The sequence below is a fragment of the Mustela erminea genome, chromosome 1 (genome assembly GCF_009829155.1).
Source record: "Mustela erminea isolate mMusErm1 chromosome 1, mMusErm1.Pri, whole genome shotgun sequence".
In the NCBI taxonomy this organism is placed as follows: Eukaryota; Metazoa; Chordata; class Mammalia; order Carnivora; family Mustelidae; genus Mustela; species Mustela erminea.
Window position 1 is genome coordinate 101831513 of NC_045614.1, and position 20844 is coordinate 101852356.

The 20844-nt window shown below is 36.5% G+C and overlaps 1 protein-coding gene across 1 annotated transcript in view; it reads right to left on the reverse strand.

Annotated features, from left to right (window-relative positions):
* SNX4 (sorting nexin 4) overlaps positions 1–20844 on the reverse strand; it is a 61741-nt gene that overhangs the window by 20442 nt on the left and 20455 nt on the right. The window contains exons 4-8 of the mRNA XM_032335876.1: positions 20694–20843; positions 20052–20099; positions 14058–14113; positions 9390–9462; positions 3975–4036 (exon numbers count right to left, since the gene is read on the reverse strand). Coding sequence (XP_032191767.1) covers positions 3975–4036; positions 9390–9462; positions 14058–14113; positions 20052–20099; positions 20694–20843 — 389 coding nt within the window. The remainder of the gene's footprint in view (positions 1–3974; positions 4037–9389; positions 9463–14057; positions 14114–20051; positions 20100–20693; position 20844) is intronic.

Below are 20844 nucleotides of genomic sequence, written 5' to 3' on the forward strand. Positions count from 1 at the left end.
GAAATTAAGGAGAAGAAATAAAAACCAACATCAACCAAAAAAAAAAAAAAAAATCAGTAAGAATAAATTATCTAGTGTAAATCAAAATCAAAATGAAGTATCACCTTATATATATATCAGTATGGCTAAAATAAAATAAAAAAAAAACAAGAAATAACAAAAACCCCCAACACCACAGATATAAAAAGAATTACAAGAGAATATTATGAAAAATTACATATGCCAACAAACTGAACAACCTAGAGGAAATGGGTAAAATTCCTAGAAATAGAGGCCTCCAGAACTGAATCAGGACGAAATAGAAAATTTGAACAGACTGATTACTTGCAATAAAAATGAAACAGTTTAACAAAACAAAACAAAACCAAAAAAAACTCCCAACAAACAAAAGTCTAAGATCAGATGGCTAAACAAGTAAATTCTACCAAACATTTAAGAAAGAGCTAATACTGGGGCGCCTGGGTGGCTCAGGGGGTTAAAGCCTCTGCCTTCAGCTCAGGTCATGATCTCAGGGTCCTGGGATCCAGCCCCCCATCGGGCTCTCTGCTCGGCAGGGAGCCTGCTTCTTCCCTCTCTCTCTGCCTGCCTTTCTGCCTACTTGTGATCTCTGTCTGTCAAATAAATAAATAAAATATTTTTTTAAAAAAAGAGCTAATACTTATTCTCAAACTAAATTCATTCTACAAGGCTAGCACTGTCCTGATACCAAGACCAAATGCAAAAACTCTCAAAAAAATACTAGCAAACCAAATTCAACAATAAATACTTAAAAGGATCTTTTCCAACAGTCAAGTGGGGCTTATTCTAGCAATGCAAGGGTAGTTCAATATTCACAAATCAATCAACATAATATATCACATTAAAAGAGAAAGAATAAAAACCACATAATCATCCATAAATGCAGAAAAAGCATCTGATGAAGTCCAACACTCATTCTTGATAAAAATTCTCAACAAAGTGGGTTTAGAAGGAACATACCTCAACATTAATAAAGGCTATATATGAAAAACCCACAGTTAACATCATACTCAATGCTGAAAAACTGAAACCTTTTCCTCTAAGATAAGTAAAGGAACAAGGATGTCAATGCTCACCACTGTTAACAGGACTCAAGTCCTAGCCACAGCAAGCAGACAAGAAAAAGAAATACAAGTCATCCGAATTGGTAAGGAAGAAGTAAAAATTTCACTCTTTGCAAATGTCATGATACTAGATACAGAAAACCTTAAAGACCCAACCATAAAACTACTACAACCAATAAAGAATTCAGTAAAGTTGCAGGACACAAAATTGATATACAAAAAACTACTACATTTCTGTACACTAATAATGCAGCAGAAAGAAAAATTAAGAACCACTTATAACTATCACTAAAAATAAAAATACCAAAGAGGTGAAAGACCTGTCATCTCTGAAAACTATAAAAACTGATGAAAGAAATTAAAGAGGACACAAATAAAAAGACATTCCATATTCATGGACTCAAAGAACCAGTATTGTTAAAACATGTCACACTATCCAAAGCAATCTAGAGATTTAAATGCAATCCCTATCGAAACACCAAACAGCAGTTTTCATGGAACTAGAACAAATAATCCTAAAATCTGTGAGGAATCATAGAAGACCCCGAACAGCCAAAGCAACCTTAAGAAAGAAGAACAAAGCTGGAGGTATCACAATACCAGATTACAAGAAATACTACAAAGCGGTAGTAATCAAAACAATATGTCACTGGCACAAACACAGATACATAAATCAATGGAACAGAATAGAAGCCCAGATATAAACATACACCTATGTGGTCAATCTACAATAAAGGAAGCAAGAATATACAATGGAGGGGCACCTGGGTGGCTCAGTGGGTTAAGCTTCTGCCTTCAGTTCAGTTCATGATCCCAGGGTCCAGGGACCGATCCCCACATCAGGCTCTCTGCTCAGTGGGGGAGCCTGCTTCCCCCTCTCTCTCTGCCTGCCTCTCTGCCTACTTGTGATCTCTCTCTCTGTCAAATAAATAAATAAAAATCTTTAAAAAAAAAATAATTACAATGGAGTCTCTTCAACAAATCTCTTCAACAAAAAACTGGGCAGCTACATGCAAAAGAATGAAACTGAACCACTTTTTTGCACCACAAAAATAAACTCAAAATGGACTAAAGTCAGAAAAGTGAGGCCTGAAATCATAACTCTTAGAAGAAAACATAAGCAGTAACCTCTTTGACATCAGCCAAAGGAAACATTTTTCTAGATATGTCTCCTCAGATAAGAAAAACAAAAGCCAAAATAAAAAGCGTTTGTACAGTGAGGAAACAATCAACCAAATGAAAATACAACCTACTGAATAAGAAAAGATATTTGTAAATGATGTATCTGATAAAGGGTTAATATCCAAAATAAAAAGAACCTGTACAAACCAACACAAATTTGTGCAAAACCCCACAAATAATCCAATTAAAAGTAGGCAGAAGGGGCGCCTGGGTGGCTCAGTGGGTTAAGCCGCTGCCTTCGGCTCAGGTCATGATCTCAGGGTCCTGGGATCGAGTCCCGCATCAGGCTCTCTGCTCAGCAGGGAGCCTGTTTCCTCCTCTCTCTCTGCCTGCCTCTCTGCCTGCTTGTCATCTCTCTCTGTCAAATAAATAAATAAAATCTTTAAAAAAAAAAAATTAAAAAAAAAAAAGTAGGCAGAAGACCTAAATAGACATTTTTTCTAAAGAAGACATACAGGCAGACAAGAGACACATGAAAAGATTCTCAAGATCACTAATCACCAGGGAAATGCAAATCAAAACTATAATGAGGTATCACATCTGTCAAAATCGCCAGAATCAAAATGACAAGAGGTAACAAGTATTGATGAGGATGTGGAGAAAAAGGAATCCTCCTGCACTGTCTGTGGGAATACAAACTGGTGCAACCACTCTGGAAAACAGTATGGAGGTTCCTCAAAAAATTAAAAACAGTATTACCATATGATCCAGTAATTCTACTACTAGGAATTCACCCAGATTTTCTTTACCCATAGAAAACAAAAATCATAGAAAAAAAAATTACCCATAGAAAAAAAATTCGGAAAGATATATGCACCCCATGTATATTGCAACATTATGTATAATAGCCAAGATATGGAATCAACCCAAGTGTCCATATATAGGTGAACAGATAAAGATTTGAGCTAGAAATATATTTATATATTTATGTATATTTATACTTATATATATATCTAGCTCATATCTTCTTTATCCATTGTGTGTGTACCATAAAAAAGAATAAAATTTTGCATTTGCAACAACATGAATGGACCTAGAGAGTATAACATTAAGTGCAGTAAGTCAGACAGAGGAAAACAAACACCATATGATTTCACTCATATGTGGAATTTAGGAAACACAACAAAAATACAGACAGACAAAAAAAACCCCTCTGGCTCTTAAATACCAAAAACAAACTGGTAGGGGCTCCTGGGTGGCTCAGTGGGTTAAGCCACTGCCTTCAGCTCGGGTCATGATCTCAGGGTCCTAGGATCGAGTCCCACATCGGGCTCTCTGTGGGGGGCCTGCTTCCCTTCCTCTCTCTCTGCCTGCCTTTCTGCCTGCTTGTGACCTCTGTCTGTCAAATAAATAAATAAAATCTTTAAAAACAAACAAACAAACTGGTAGTTACCAAGGGAGTGGAGGGTATGGGGGAGGGGGTTGGGAAATGGGTGAAATAGGTGAAGGGGATTTAAGAGTACACTTATCTTGATGAGCACTGAGAAATGTATAGAATTTTTCAATCATTACACTGTACACCTGAAACTAATATAACACTGGATGTTAAGTACACTTGAATAAAACATTAACTAATTACGCCGTAACATAAAAAATAAATGAAAACTAAACTTCTACATTTCAGACCCATAAATGTTCAGGAATTATAGTTCTCAGGCAAAAAGCTAATTAGAGCTAATCAATTATTTTAGAAGCTTATATAATGCTCACCTGAAAACTCGCCCATAATTCCCATGTACTTTATATACACCATACAGTCGATCTGCTACTCTCTGGAACAAATTTTTAAAAGAAATTAATATTAGATCAAAGCTATACACAGTTTACTCTTTAAAAAAAGAGAAACGTTATCCTCATTTTAAAAAAATGCTTAGTACAATAAACTTAGAAAACAAGAAAAAGAAAAAACTTTAATTTCCCAAAGTCTCATTATGCGGGGGGGTGGGGGGGCGGGGAATACTGCTGCCATCATATTTATGTAACTGCTTTTATGTATATATATGTGTATATATGTGTGTGTGTATATATTATGTATATATATTTATGATATATGTGTGTACATACATGTACACAAACACACACATAAAAATAAAGAACATATGGGGTGCCTGGGTGGCTCAGTGGGTTAAGGCCTCTGCCTTCAGCTCAGGTCATGGTCTCAGGGTCCTGGGATGGAGCTCCGCATCGGGCTCTCTGCTCAACAGGGAGTCTGCTTCCTCCTCTCTCTCTTTCTCTGCCTACTTGTGATCTCTGTCAAATAAATAAATAAATAAATCTTAAAAAAAAAAAAAAAAAAGAACATATATGAACACGTTTTCATTACTGTTTAAAAATTTCCTATATTAAAAGTGATAGGGACACCTGGATAGCTTGGTCAGTTAAGCAACTGCCTTCAGCTCAGGTCATGATTGCGGAGTCCCATGAGCAACTCCTTTATCAAGCTCCCCGCTCAGCAGGGAGGCTGATGCTCTCCCCTCTCATGCTCTCTCTCGCTCAAATAAATAAATTTTTTTAAAGGTGATAATATTTTTATCCAGCAGGCTACTATTACTTTTAATAAAAACCACTTTAAATAATTGCATAAAATTCCACGTAGCAGTGTATAAAATACAAAAACACTCCTTGTTGGATATTTAGCTACCCCTAAGTTTTTTAGTGTTATACATAATGTTTTAATAAACATCTCTGAGAGTAAAGTTTTTTCTAAATTTCAATTGTTTCTTTATGATAAAGTCCTCAAACTGGCATTTATCAGAGGGAAAAATAAACATTTTCAATTTTATTAACAGTTTTATATACAAATGCTAAATACATGCAACATACTTCAATGCTACTTTTTCACGATAACTCCTTCTAACCAACACGTTAGATATTTTAATAAAAACAGAATTATAATTTAGATTGAGATGAAATATATACTGCTTAGCTAGTCACACAAATTTTACAAAAGACAAAACACCACAAACTATCCTCCAAAGTGTTATGGACGTGAACTGTAGGCCAAAAGGTAATCCCACATAAAACCCTAAACCCTAAAAAAAAAATTCCCGGGATACCAAAAAATTCTTGGTACAGTTTCTAAATGTAAACCCTAGGATAAATTATGTTCCTAATTTCTTACTCAAATGTGAATAATCTGAGGAATTAGGCATTAACCATACAACAAATCCTAACCCTTTCAATACCAGCTTATAGTGAAGGAACCAGAATTATGAATACTTGGCGCAGGTCTAAGAGGAACATAAAATGTTTTCCATCTCTCCTTGGCTTGGCTTGAAGGAACACATAGCCACTAGACTAGGGAGCAACACACCACAGGACTGCAACTTGTTTCTGTAAAGCCTCATTAGAACATTCATGTCAGCACGGTCCATGGCTGCTTTCACAGCAGAGCTGAACAGATCTGACAGGGATCATATGGCCCAAAAGGCTGAAAATATTTACTATCTGGCCTTCCATAAAAGTCCGTCCATCCCTGCACTAGACTCAGGACAAAACTCATAGTCTTCATTCTGCTTGAAACACTCCAGAGTTGTCCCCAGACCTCTCAACTAATTTCTCTAAGGATGTTATTTCCCAATTATTTTTTGAGTCCTATAGAGAGTGTCAAAGTCTATTTGCTTTTTTTTTAAGTTGTTCCATCATCAAGTAAAGTTTGGGAAACATTGAGATAATAAAATTTAACACTTCTTTTTTTTAAAAGATATTTATTTGAGATAGAGCAAGCTTGGGGGAGGAAGGGTCAGAGGGAGCAGACCCCCTTCCCCGCCCCCCAACCACAGGACTCGATCCTTGGACTCCAGTATCATGACCTGAGCCAAAAGTGGTTGTTCAACCAAGCCACCCAGGCATCCCAAAATTTAACACTTTTCTTTTACGCAGGACTTTTTGGATCTTTACCACCATACATGAATCATGACTATTCAAGAGAGATATGGTTTACACTAGAAAACATCATACAGAACTGGCAAAATGCTATTCTAGACCACTAACTCTCTTAGATCTTTGTACTTTAAAGATCAAACCTCTTCTGGAAAGCTGAGCATTTTATTACCCACTAAGATATTAAGTATGGAAGAGAGGAAGAGCACTTATTAACCATGTAAGAACAGAAACTACAAGCAACTTAAGTACAAAATGCAGATCCAAAATAAATGTTCAAAGACAAAGTTTGGGGGCGCCTGGGTGGCTCAGTCAATTAAGCATCTGCCTTTGGCTCAGGTCATGATCTCAGGGTCCTGGGACTGAGCCCCTTGCTGGGCTCCCTGCTCAGCAGGAAGTCTGCTTCCCTCTCCTTCTACCCTTCCCCTTACTCATGCTCATGCCCTTTCTCTCTCTAATAAATAATTAAAATCTTTTTAAAAAAAAGGTTTGTAAATTCCAAGGATTAAAAGTTTATTTCTTTAAAGTATCTCACTCCTGGAAGCTGGTACAAAAGGATCTTCTACCACAATTAGAACTCTGAAAAATAATTTGGCCCACATAGCATGCCCAAAAGAGGTAAGAGTCTTCCTATACCAAAAAGGTGAGCAACCACATAAGGAACAACCTACCCACGAACTAGACCACACACACACAATAGTTGTTATGAGACCAGCGTTTGTTATCAGCTATTCATAGAAACAAACGGATCCAGCCAATTTAAACATGAAATGACTTGTACCTAGGTAATCAGGCAGTGAGAAAGAAGATGAAACAAAGAAAAACTATAACCAAAAATTATCATTTCTAGAGAAAAGGAAAAGCAAAAAGGGCAGAAAAATAAAACAAGAATGATGAAAACCTAAAACCAAATTAATTCATGGGTCATTGGTGACAGGGAAAAGAAGCCAGACTGCCAATTCCATTTCTGTTGACAAGTCTTTCTTTTTTGAAAACTGATCATCTGACAACTGACAGGGAAAAAGTGACACCTAGCAAATTCTATGACAGCAGAAGAAATGTGACAGACTCATCCAATCATTCTACCCAGCTCAGGATCATTCGGAGCAATAAGAATGCCTTTTCTGTCCTCACTGAAGTAGTAGCTGATTAAATGTTAAAATGGACAGTTTCAGGACATTCTTTGGATGATCCTAGACACACATAGCTTTTCTTTTCTTTTGAACTATTTCCTAAGGACTCAAAGATGATGAGAGTAAACTCTTGTTACTTACTGCTACAATGGTTCCCAAACGAGCTGCACGTAGTACTTTATCATAGAAATCTTCAAATATACAAAAAGTAGAGAACAGCAGAACATACTTCCACTTCCCAACACTACCTTCAATAATTATTATATGGCCAATCTAGTTTCATCTAAAACTGCCCCCACTTTCCACTCCTCACCAGTAGACGATCTCATTAAAACAAATCCCATATAATGCATTTTAAGAGGTTTCCAATCAGTGTAAGTTATGATCCTAGACCTGGTATCCCAGTATCTTTCAAAGTTTTTTTTGTTTTGTTTTGTTTTGTTTTGTTTTGAGATTTTATTTATTGGGGCGCCTGGGTGGCTCGGTGGTTTAAGTCTCTGCCTTTGGCTCAGGTCGTGATCCCAGGGTCCTGGGATCAAGCCCTGCCTTGGGCTCTCTGCTCAATAGGTAGCCTGCTTCCCCCTCTTTCTCTGCCTGCCTCTCTGCCTACTTGCCTATCTCTCTTTTTCTCTCTGTCAAATAAATAAATAAAATCTTGTTAAGAAAAAGATTTTTAAGAAAAACATATTTAAGAAATGTTTCTTTTTAAGAAAAACATTTCACTTTTTTTTTTTTTTTTAAAGATTTTATTTATTTATTTGACAGAGAGAGATCACAAGTAGGCAGAGAGGCAGGCAGAGAGAGAGAGGAGGAAGCAGGCTCCCTGCTGAGCAGAGAGCCCGATGCGGGACTCGATCCCAGGACTCTGAGATCATGACCTGAGCCGAAGGCAGCGGCTTAACCCACTGAGCCACCCAGGCACCCCATTTCACTTTTTCTTAAAGATTTTATTGGGGCACCTGGGTGGCTCAGTGGGTTAAAGCCTCTGCCTTCAGCTCAGGTCATGACCCCAGGGTCCTGGGATAGAGCCCCACATCGGGCTCTCCACTCCTCTGGGAGCCTGCTTTCTCCTCTCTCTCTCTGCCTGCCTCTCTGCCTACTTGTGATCTCTGTCTCTCAAATGACTAAATAAAATCTTTAAAAAAAAAAAAAGAAAAGAAAAGAAAAAGATTTGGGGCGCCTGGGTGGCTCAGTGGGTTAAGCCGCTGCCTTCGGCTCAGGTCATGATCTCAGGGTCCTGGGATCGAGTCCCGCATCGGGCTCTCTGCTCAGCAGGGAGCCTGCTTCCTCCTCTCTCTCTCTGCCTGCCTCTCTTCCTACCTGTGATCTCTCTCTGTCAAATAAATAAATAAAATCTTTAAAAAAAAAAAAAAAAAAAAGAAAAAGATTTCATTTATTTATTAGAGAGAAAGAACATGAGCTGGGGGAGAAGCAGAGGGAAAGGGAGAAGCAGACTCCCCACTGAGCAGGAAGCCAATGCAGGGCTCAATTTGGGGCTTGATCTGGGACTCCAGGATCATAACCTGAGCCAAAGGCAGATGCCTAACCAACTAAGCCACCCAGGTGCCCCTTTCTAAGTCTTTAGCACAGGCAAGTTCTAAGGATTCCCTGTCTACCACAGCCAATCACATGGTTAAATTCAGTGATTGTCCCTCCATTTCTAATTTATTTTGTCATGGCAGACCATTACCCCAAATAAGTTTATATAGGAGAATTTAAGAGCACAGGCACAGGATGGCCTAACATATATAAGCTATTTCACTATTAAAGAAAAAAATAACCTTGAAAGTATAAGGATATCATTACATATAGATCTAAACTCCCACACTTACTTAATTATATTCCAACACTGAAACGGTAGGCCTTTGACAAGACAGTCAAACAACCATACACAATCTACAGAGAAAACAACAGGCTAAAAACCTTCAAGTTGTTTATGCCATGAAACATTTCACATTTTCTTAAAAATGCAATTTAGATGATAAATAAGCCAAATCTGAAAGCAAAAATCAGCTATTCAACATAAATACCATCCACTATCTAAAAACATAATTAGGTAAGAAGCACTTCCTTATAAATGTGTGTCGAAAAACTCTTGGGGACCACTTACAGCTCTAACTCGAAGAAGATGTGAGATGACAGACTGTAGTTCATCACTGTAGTGTTTTAGTTCTGTAAATCTCCTGAAACAGGAAATAAATAAAACATCATTTTTTTCTCATGAAAACAAGTCAAAAACTGAAAGACAAAACAGGAGTTCCTGAGAACAATGAAACTGCTTCTATTTGACCATATGCTGGCTTTATGTACACACCAATACAAATTCAAAAAACTCTAAAACAACCATATTTTCTTTTGATATTTTTTCTGCTTTTGATATTTTTAAAGATGTCATACTTCATAATTTTTACTGTGAAACTGAGATAGAGAAAAAAATTATCTGAAAAATTACTTGAAAAAATTCATGGTGCTAAACTCCTGGTCTCTAACCTCAGTCTTTACGTTATTCAGTAATCTTTGTTTCCCTAATCTAGTTACCACCATTCTGCATAAAGATATGAAATTTCTGATACTACCACCTGTTACTCTCCAACCAAGTTTCACACATTAAACACAGCCATTAGTAGGATCTCCTGCCAGCAAACACATCTACTTCTATTATTTCTTCCTTCCCCCAAGGATCCTTCCTCCCATCAATACTCTATATTCTACCCCAGCTATACCCCAGATTCCTACTTTCTAACTTCCACTCTCTATAAGCTCCTTCTCTTTAGCATATAAACTAACTCTCCTATATTTAAAACCTACACACACTCCCTTGACAATACACCCAACTCTCAACACCCTCTCATACCCAGGTCTCTCACACATACACTTTGACAAGGCATTCTCTCAAGTGACAACCACCTCCCATTCACTGTGCAGCCCAGTGCAGTCTACTTTCGCCTCCAGCACCCAAGGACAGAAATACTCCTGAAAAAATCACTAATTATTCTCATGTTGCTAAAACCCAAGGATATCCTTTAGGCTTCATCTTTCTTGGTCCTTTCAACAATGTAGCAGCTACCCTCACCCTCCTCAAAAATTTGTTCCCTTGCTATCAGTTTTATTTTCTCATGATTTTCCTTATACTGTCTGGTTATGCCTGAAGTCTCTTTGGCAGTTCACATTTCTTTCACCCACTTGTTACACCTCCAACTTTAGTGTGCAAAGAACCCCTAAAGTGTTTGTTAGAAACGCTACCAAGGGCTTCTCAGTAGGAAAGGGGTGTGAACAAGCAAACTGTGCACGGAGGCCCTTGTGGGACTCAGGATGCCTGAATGTTTAACATACCCAACCCACAGGATTCAGAGGCTACTCATCCTCAGATTACACTCTGGAAAATACCCCCAAAGTGTTGGTACTTCTTAGAGTCCCACCCTGGGTCCTCAGCCAACTTAATAATCAATCTTTCAATCTACACACTCTACGTGACTTATCATTCACAAAGCTTTACAATTATAATGTACATGCTACTGAATTCCAAACTTCTACCTCCTACCCGAATCTCTCTCCTAACCACCAGATCTATAACACCCAACTGACTAGCTGACATTTCTACTTGCTTACATACCCAAAACTCAATTTATCTTCCCCTATCCCTCCCAAATCTCTCTTCCCTGTATTCCCTCACACTCTACAGACTGAAACTAGGGTGCCGTCTGTATTTTCTGCCTCATTCACTCATTCTACTAACCTACCTCTTGGTCTACGTCCTAAATATTGCCCAAATACTCTCTAAATATGCCACAAAAAGTAGAAGACTCAAGGCCCATTTCTAAACTGCTCTTTAACAGACTAGTTTGAAGAAACATAGCTTATTTTATTTAAGTTTATTATTTATTTTTTTAGTAATCTCTACACTGAATGTGGAGCTCCAACTCATGACCCCAAGATCAACAGTCACATGCTCTTCTGACTAAGCCAGCCAGGTGCCCCAGTTTGAAGAAACATAAACATGCGTGAAGCTAGTATCATTTTGATAATCCCTCTAAAACAATGTTTTCTACATTTTAAGAAAGGACAGAATAAAAGTATTTTAGTGATATAAACTATTTTAGTAATAGTATGAATAATAATTATATACTGGACCACCTAGACCCAGTATATAAAATATATATAATATATAACATATGATATAACTAGAACAGAGATTCTCTATGTGAAGACTCTGTTTTAACAATGAATGATATAGGGGTGCCTGGCTGGCTCAGTTGGAGGAACATCTGACTCTTGACCCTCGGGGGTCATGAGATCCCATGTTTGGTGTAGAGATTACTTAAAAATAAATAAATAGAACTTAAAAAAAAAAAAAAGGACAATGAATGATATAGACAATCCTCTTATCTAGAACTCAAGGCAAACAAATTCTATTACTAATTATGTATTAGTTACACATTGTAAGAACAGAAGCAAAAAACTGCCTTGGTTATGTTGTTGGTCATATCTAACTTAAAATTCTATACATAATATGGATATTAAATAAAATCTTATAATCCAGAAACCTGGTTAGATCAGAAAAGGGAAGGCCTCATTCAATTGCTAAACTCTTAAGCTGAAAAACATTCAACTGACAAAATACTAAAATAATTAAAATACAGTCTCATCTACTTGCTCCTCAAATGAATGTACATCCACCAAAGTCATAAAACTAGCTTACTAGGTTCCTCAAAGCTTTTTTTGGAGGCTGACTTAAAATTTTAGTTCTTTACCTAGAGAACATCTCTTATATACCATGCATGTCATTATAACCCTCATAATGAAACCTCAGTGGAATCTTAAATTCTTATTACTAAGTGAAAAAAGCCAATCTGAGAAGGCTATATACTGTATATGACATTCTAGATAAGGTAAAACTATGGAAATCACTGGTTGCCAGGGGTTGGGATGGAGGGATAAATAGGCAGACCACAGAGGATTTTTATTTAGAACAGTGAAAATACTTGGGGTTTTTTGTTGTTTATTTTTATTTATTTATTTTAATTTTAAGTATGCTCCACGTCCAACATGGGGCTTGAACTCATGACCCTGAGACTAACAGTCATGTACTCCATAGACTGAGCCAGCCAGATGACCCATGACAGTGTAAATACTTTGTATGATATGATAGTGATGAATAAATGTCATTATAAATTTGTCTAGAGTGAATCCTAACTTAATGTCTTTGGGTGATAATAGTGTGGTCAAAAGAGATTCATCAACTGTAACAAATGTACCTTTCTGGTGGGTGACGTTAGCAATGGGGTTGACTGTGCATGTGTGTGGGCAGAGGGTAAATATGGGACCTCTGTGCTATCCATTCAATTTTTCTGTAAAACTAAAACTCCTCTAAAAAGTCAATTAAGTGACACCTGAGTGGCTCAATTGGTTATAAGCATCTGACTTCAGCACAGGTCATGATCTCAGGGTCCTGGGATGCAGTCCCACATCAGGCTCCCTGCTCAGCGGGGAGCCTGCTTCTCCATTTGTCCTCTCCCTCTGCCCCTATCATGCCCATGCTCATGCTCTCATTCTCCCTTTCCCAAATAAATAAATGTTTTTTAAATAAATAAATAAGTCTATTTAAAAAAAAAAACCCTAAGGGCACCTGAGCAGCTCAGTCGTTAAGTGGCTGCCTCTGGCTCAGGTCATGATCTCAGGGTTCTGGGATTGAGCCCTGTATCGGGTTCTCTGCTCATTTGTAGAGTCTGTTTCTCCCTCACCCACTCCCCCTGCTTGTGTTCCCTCTCTCATTGTATCTGTCAAATAAATAAAATCTTTTAAAAAGTTAAGGTAAAATAAAATAAAAAATTTTAAAAACCCTCAATGGTTACCATCACAATTTCCTGATTACCAAAACTTTAAATATTTATTTATATTTTATATTCAAAATTTATATTAAAAGCTAAAGGCATTATGCTAATGTGTTATAATTTATAAAGTCAGACATAATACGTTATCAGACTATACAAACCTGGCATTTGGTAAGAATTTACACCACAAAGAAATTAATGCTGAAGGCCTAACTAGAGAAATTCTAACACACATCATGCCCTTTGTAGCCAAAAATGGAAAAGCCTCACCTGCCTGAGCAACTTTCTAACTAAAAAATTTAGCTGAATCAAAGACCAGGTAAAGGTCCATATGATGAGGAGCCTAAATTATCCACCCAATTCAGAGAATGAGTAAAACCAAAATATTGAGAAAGGCCTAGGGCCCATCCTAAGGAAACTTTTTTCTGAATGCACAGGCTACCTTTATTATAGAAATGGTCTCAAAACACCAAACTGATGTTAATGAAGTCAAGCAGCTATCATATAAATACATCTCCATGAAATTATTATACTAGTATACATTTATCTATCAAGTTTTCTTGGTAGACGAAGTAGTTTATTATTAAATATATACGTAACATATAATAATCTTATCTTGAACTCTGTACATATTTGACAAGCAAAGTCATTAAGAAAAACTACTTCATATGAAATTAAAATTGTATCTCTTAATTTTCTGATATCTTCAACATTTTCATAAATCCTTCTAGAAAAAAGCAGTGGTTTAATTTTCTAAAACCTTAGTTACTTGTAACCTTAAACCTAATTAAGTTACCAAATCTCAAAATCAGTTTTAGACTGTAAGAGGATTTCACTAAATGTAAATTACTTTTTAAAATAGTTAGCAAATAAACTGCATACATTCAGAAATGAAAAATTAAATCATTCAAAACAACACTGTAATTGTTATTAAAACAAAACCTTACTTGTCTGGGTTTTTCACTCTGAATGTTGCATTAAGCGCTTTTAACCTGGAGTCTGCCTGGAAAAAATAATTTATTCACTTAATACAATTACATTTCAGGTTACAAATCCAAACAATTTTACTTTTCCTTTAGAAGATGCTCGAGTACAGTTTTCTTCATATCATTTGTGTCAAACACATTAAACATATCTAAAAGAAAAAGGCTTAGTAGTTATTTTTGAAAACACTACAAAAACAATGTTTTAATAAATTGAATACATGGCATTCAATGGTATCAAAGTAAAACAATTACAAACATCAACACACTAACAGATATATATATATATACCTCTCCATTATCACACGTCAGAAAAGGTCATGAGAGGAAAGTAGTTTACCTTTCTCTAAATCAAGAAAAGCAATGATAAACTAAATAAAACTACTGCTCTAAAGTACATCCATTACGCAGGTCGTTCCCAGATGGAATCCAAATCAAATACACACTGGTTTTTTCACTGTCATGATCGGTATCTTAAAAAAGAAATATGGAAATACCTGAACTAAATACTGTACACTAAAGTAAAACAAGATGACATCAAATTAGTTTTTATCTGGCTGATAGAAAATGTCACAAGACAACACAACTTTTCAACTATCTTTTTTTGCTAACTTTTTAACTATTTTTATTTATTTTAAATAACTGCTCTCAAAGGAGGAACAGAGGGATCAGCACTAAGCAATAACTGAATTCTATAAAATGTACACTTAATATATCCAAATCCTATCTAAGTTCTCACAAAAGAAAAGAAGAGAAGAGAAAAAGAAAAGGAAAAGGAAAGAAGAGGAAAATGAAAATGAAAGGAGAGAAAAGAAAAAAAACACTGAATTACTTTTCTGACCAGGCACAGAAACTATAGAATTCAAAAGAGTTGGCTCAATCAAAAATTAATTTTAGGGGTGCCTGGGTGGCTCAGTGGTTTAAGCCTCTGCCTTCAGCTCAGGTCATGATCTCAGGGTCCTGGGATTGAGCCCCACATCGGGCTCTCTGCTCAGCGGGGAGCCTGCTTTCCCCTCTCTCTCTGCCTGCTTCTCTGCCTACTTGTGATCTCTCTCTATCAAATTTTTAAAAAAAAATTAATTTTATAATGTAGCTGGAAACTTGCAATCAGCTTGAAAATTTCACATTACTCCAATTTCCAACCAACAATTACATATACTCTCAAATTAATAAAATAAGACAAAACCAATTCTAGGGCTCCCCAAATTACTTGGCTTAGAAAATAAAAAACAAATGCAACAAATAAGTTACTCCACAAACTAAGCCTCTCTTAGAACTTCAGACTACAAGTTATTCAAAAAGCTATCATGAGTATCTATAGATACTTAATTTATCACTGATTTCTGGGGATCCTCTTATTTCTAAAATCAGTATTTCACCAATTCTGGACCTTTCTCACTTCTTAGGGGCAAACAAGCTAGTGCATGTGAAAGTCCTTACATATATATGTACCTATTAATCTAAGGCATATATCACGCCCTTCTGTTCTACTAATTAATTAAAATAACTAAACACCAAAGTGTTGAAGACTCTATATTTACATACAAACGTGATTCTTTAAATGAGGATGAAATTACATTAAAACTATAAGGAAAGAAGGATATTTTCATTTGTACTTTTCCTGTTATCTCAAATTCTTAAGAACACCAATTTATTTTTTACTTTGAATGTCAACAATTTACCAATTTAGAAGTCATATAGAATGTTAAATATCACCACCCTAAACTTTGCTTACCCAACAACCGGTCAGGTCAGGTCCATGAGAACATCCAACTCAGTATGCTTACCATTTCGCAAGATTCCACAAGATTTCAGAAGTTGCCTAAAATGTCCCCAAAGCCAGATCTCGTAAAAAACACCTGGACTACTTCAAACCACACAGCTTACCAACCCTCTTTCAGAATCCCCATTAAATATCTAAAGAAGCCCCTGACCCATCACTGTTTCATACCATCTTCTTTTATCTCCTTTAAAACAACACAACTTGGAATCGTTAGTTGTTCACTTGTCTCAACTGTCCACTAAAATAGAAGAATCATTTTAAAAAGCACATTGCGCACAGTGCCCCTGGGAACTGCACAACGACAGCCCCAACAATACTTCCATCTCCTGTGCTCTCTACTGTACCCCCAGGGCCTCACAAAGCCTGCACAAGACAAACACGCTGAATGAAAAATAACCCAACCATTCTCCAGCCCCAAGTTCCTACCTTACTTCCCATGTTCTCCTTTAGTCCCCACTTCCTCCCCTTTCCCGGTTCCTATTCCATATTTTACCTTACATGTCCTGGATCTTGTCTTCCCCTGGGTGACTTCATTTTCTGATTCTTCTCTTCCCCGAAATGTTGCCTAGCTACCCACCACCCCCAGCTTGGGCCTCTCTCACGTTCCTCTTCCATGGCTCCCAGCTTGACTCCACTGCAGGTTTCTTATTCCTGTCTCGGCTTTAATGTTCTCTCTTCAACCATGTGACCCAATTTATCCAGGACAGTCCTGGTTTATGCTTACTGTGCTAGACTCATTATTAATAGTGCCCCTTTTCACTCTTGAAAGGGTCCCCATTTGGACAATAAATTTTACGGTCATCTATCTCAAAATAATCTCTGGAAAAAAATCTCTGCTGTCATACTCTTTAACAAAGATTATCTATAACTATTTTAAAGTATCTTATTTATATGTTAATTTAATGTCTCCAACTACTAAAATATAAGCTCCATAAGAACATGGGAGTTTATGAAGGTTTCCAGCTCATCCGCTACTGTTTCCACAGCACCTGGCAAAGCACCTGACACTCCGCAGGCACCCGGCATTTATCACAACGGCTCTCTCGACATTTCTCTGTAATACACAGATTAGCAGGGATCTTAAAAATCCAGATTGGGACACCAGCAGTCAGTACTCCAAGCAACAAAGAGGGTTCTGGGTTCCTCTGAGTCAATGTAAATTCATGTAAGGTTTGGGTATATGGATGACACTTTCTTGTAAGTAACTTACTGAGTTAATAGGAGTTAGAAGAGTACTACTTTATACTAAAGTAACTAGTTTATATGTTCATTACTCTAGAAAAGCTCTTTGCTCTCCTTTCACTAAATTGGTTAACACGAATTTTTATATATATATTCAAGACAAAAAATGCCAATATAATGCAGGGATGAAAAGAGTTGCTGCTCATGTTTATCTTAAGTAGAGCAGTGATAAAAAAGAAACTAGATTTTTGGGGTGCCTGGGTAGCTCAGTCAGTTAAGTGATGGACTCTTAATTTCAACTCAGGTCACAATCTCAGGGTCATGAGACTCAGTCCCGCTTTGGGCTCCACACTCAACAGAGTCTGTTAGAGATTCTTTCCCTCACCCTTTATCCCACTACTATTCTTTCTTTCTCAAATAAATAAATAAAATCTTAATTAAAAAAAAAGAAAAGAGACTTATATAATTATCTTCCTGAGTATAGTAATTACTCTAAAATGATTTAAGATAATATTAATCTAGAAGGCCAAAACTAAAATTAAACAAACGTGTGAAAAAAGGAAAATCAGGGGCATCTGGGTGGCTCAGTCAGTTAAGCATCTGCCTTTGGCTCAGGTCCTGGTCTCAGGGTCTAAAGCCCCATGTTGGGCTTCCTGTCTACAGGGAGTCTGCTTCTCCTTTTCCCTCTGCCCCTTCCCTGCTCTCTCTCTCTCTAAAATAAATAAAATTTTTAGTCAAAAAAAAAAAAGGAAATTAAAAATAATGAAAATTTAAGTAAGCTGACGTTTAAATTTGATTGACAATCCAAAAACCAAGGGCCAAAGTCAAATACCCTCTCCTTTTTTTTTTGAAGTAGGCTCCACACCCAGCACGGAGCCCAATGCAGGGCCTAAACGTACAACCCGGAGATGAAGACCTGAGCTGAGATCCAGAATCAGACACTTAACTGACTAAGCCACCCAGATGCCTCATAACATCAAATATTCTTATAAAATATAAACATTTGGTTTTATTCAGAACAATCTCACTTTCACAGACTAGTTTCCAATACTCCCTTTACCAACCATTTTTACATGTAATTTATAACAAAAAGGAGAGGTAATATGGGATGGTAACGTGTATGTACATGAACCTTACATACATGCACGCATGCATGTATATATGTGTGAGATGGTCTAAAAAAGATTCCATTTCACTGATGAAAGGACTTAAAACAAGAACCAGCCACAACAAAACAAGAATACAGCAGGATACAAGGATTTCCAAACTCTCTTCATATATCTTACTTCTGGTCCATATCATTAAAGTCTGACTTTTCCAATTATTAACATCACGCATAAAGTATTACCTTTCAAAGTGAAAAGTGAAACTAAGGTTTCACCATAAGGCAACCCAAATAGAAATATTTTAACTGTTAAATAGCACCTATCGGAAGATTCAACGCACTCATTACACAGCACAATCTATATAGATGAAGAAATTCAAGGGCTCTCTCAGGGTCACCAAAGTCATGGCCAAATACTGGGTTCAAAGACAAAGAACTGCTAACTAGTTACTAAACTAATGACTAAATCTGTGACTGTTACATAAAGAGAAGTCACCAAAACCATTGTTTTACTTTTCTCTTTTTCTTAATATTAGATCCTAACATCTTAGACTAGTTCTCAGAAAACCTATCAAAATAAAAACATTTTTTTTAAAGTTTTGAGTTATCTCAAATTCAACTCTAAATTAAAATTCCAATATTCTGAGTGCCATAAAGTAACAAATTATAGCCAAGAAAATTCTAATTTTTTCATGATTCACTGGAATCAGGTTATGATATAATTAGATACTCGATTATATTTTCCATGCACAAACAAATTTTATCTTCCTAGTTTTTTGCGTTAAATTTCAAATACCTAACTGCCAATACAAAAATCTCTAAGAGGTATTTTCATAACTACTGTAAAGACATTTTGTTCTTGTTGTCTAGACCTAGAATTATCATTTGATTTGTTCATCATTCTATATATCCTATCAATTTACATTACATTTTTCTACTTACCTGTTCAGTTTACACAAGAGATAAAAACTTTCGAAAATTTGCCAACAACCTGAGTTTACTACTTTTGGAGCCAACAGGGAGAGCAGACAGGAGTCAGGGTGGCCTCACACCATACCATGCTTTTCAATTTTTAGACAATAATTTCATCCCCAAGGACAAATTATAATGGCTAAATCTGAAAAGCTGTATCACTAGCAGACACTAATTGAAAATGACTCATATGCCCACTCAAAACTGACCACCATGTCCCAGCAGACAGAAACATGACATTTGGCTCATCTTTTAGTCTGCTATGATTAGGAATGCCAAGCTCAATTCTTCAGAAGTGTCTTTCGTATCTGATAAAAAAGAGCAAGTAAGTGGTCAAGAAATGTGAGTGGCAGTGGTAAAGGCAGAGAGGGTTAAGGAAAAAAAAACAAGATAGAATGCCTATGGGCATAGTGTGGGAAAAATCTACGACTTATGTCTAAATTACTGATTCAGGGGCGCCTGGGTGGCCCAGTGGGTTAAAGCCTCTGCCTTCGGCTCGGGTCATGATCCCAGGGTTCTAAGATCGAGCCCTGCATCGGGCTCTCTGCTCAGCGGGGGGCCTGCTTCCTCCTCTCTCTCTGTCTGCCTCTCTGCCTGCTTGTGACCTCTGTCTGTCAAATAAATAAATAAATAAATAAATAAATAAAATAAAAATCTTAAATTACTGATTCAAAACGTTCTTTCCCAACAGAATGAAATTCATAAATATGCCCACTCTAGACTCATCAATAATAAAATTATGCAAATCCAAAGGGAATTCACAGTGTTTCTTTGAAAACCCTCCTAATGATATTAGAAGCAAAGTCTTTTCCCAACATTCACACATTCAGTAAGTATCAAATATCCACTAAGTGCATGGCATTGTGCTTGGAATTGTAAAGGAACTTGTCAAACTATTTCATACAAATATTCTTACCTTCAGTTGAAACCCAGTTTCATTCACGGTCTCCTTCCAGTTACCTTCCTAAAAATTAAAGTTAATTTTAGGAATCATTGCAAAATAAAACCACCTATAAAGAATACTCCAAATTAAATAAAGTATCTATTATTCTGTTCTTTCAGGGAAGATGGGAGAAAGGTTCAAAAAAAGAATCCATTTCAAAATTAAGCATCTAATCGAGAGTCCAAAAGATTACCAAAAGACAGACCCAAGATTTTATAAATCTGGGCTTCAAAAAACTAAAGATTAACTTTGATATCATTTAAGTGATGCCACAAAGTACTGTCTTTAGTATCTTTAAGTATAAAAATGTCAGCTGAATTGGGGAGGGTATGTGCTATGGTTAGTGCTGTGAAGAGTGTAAACCTGGCGATTCACAGACCTGTACCCCTGGGGCTAATAATACATTATATGTTTACAAAAAAAATTAAAAAATTATTTTTAAAAATGTCAGCTGAGTGATGTAACCTAATAATTTTAAAAATCAAAATGAACTGAAAAACATGAATAAATGTATATTAAAGCTGCTGCAAAGAGATACCTAAGCCTAAGGATTCTACAGTTTAAAAGGAAAAAAAATGAATTTTTTTAAAAAACTAATAAATAAAAGAAAAATACCTGTGTTAAAAACAAATAGAAGATTTTGTCTCTACAAAGGATGGGATGCGAGGCAACTCTCAAGAGAAAGTTTTCCAAGCCAATCCGTCGTCTTTCCACAAAATCAGGGTCCATGTTGTCAGCGGAGAGTTTATGCCAAACGAATTCTGCC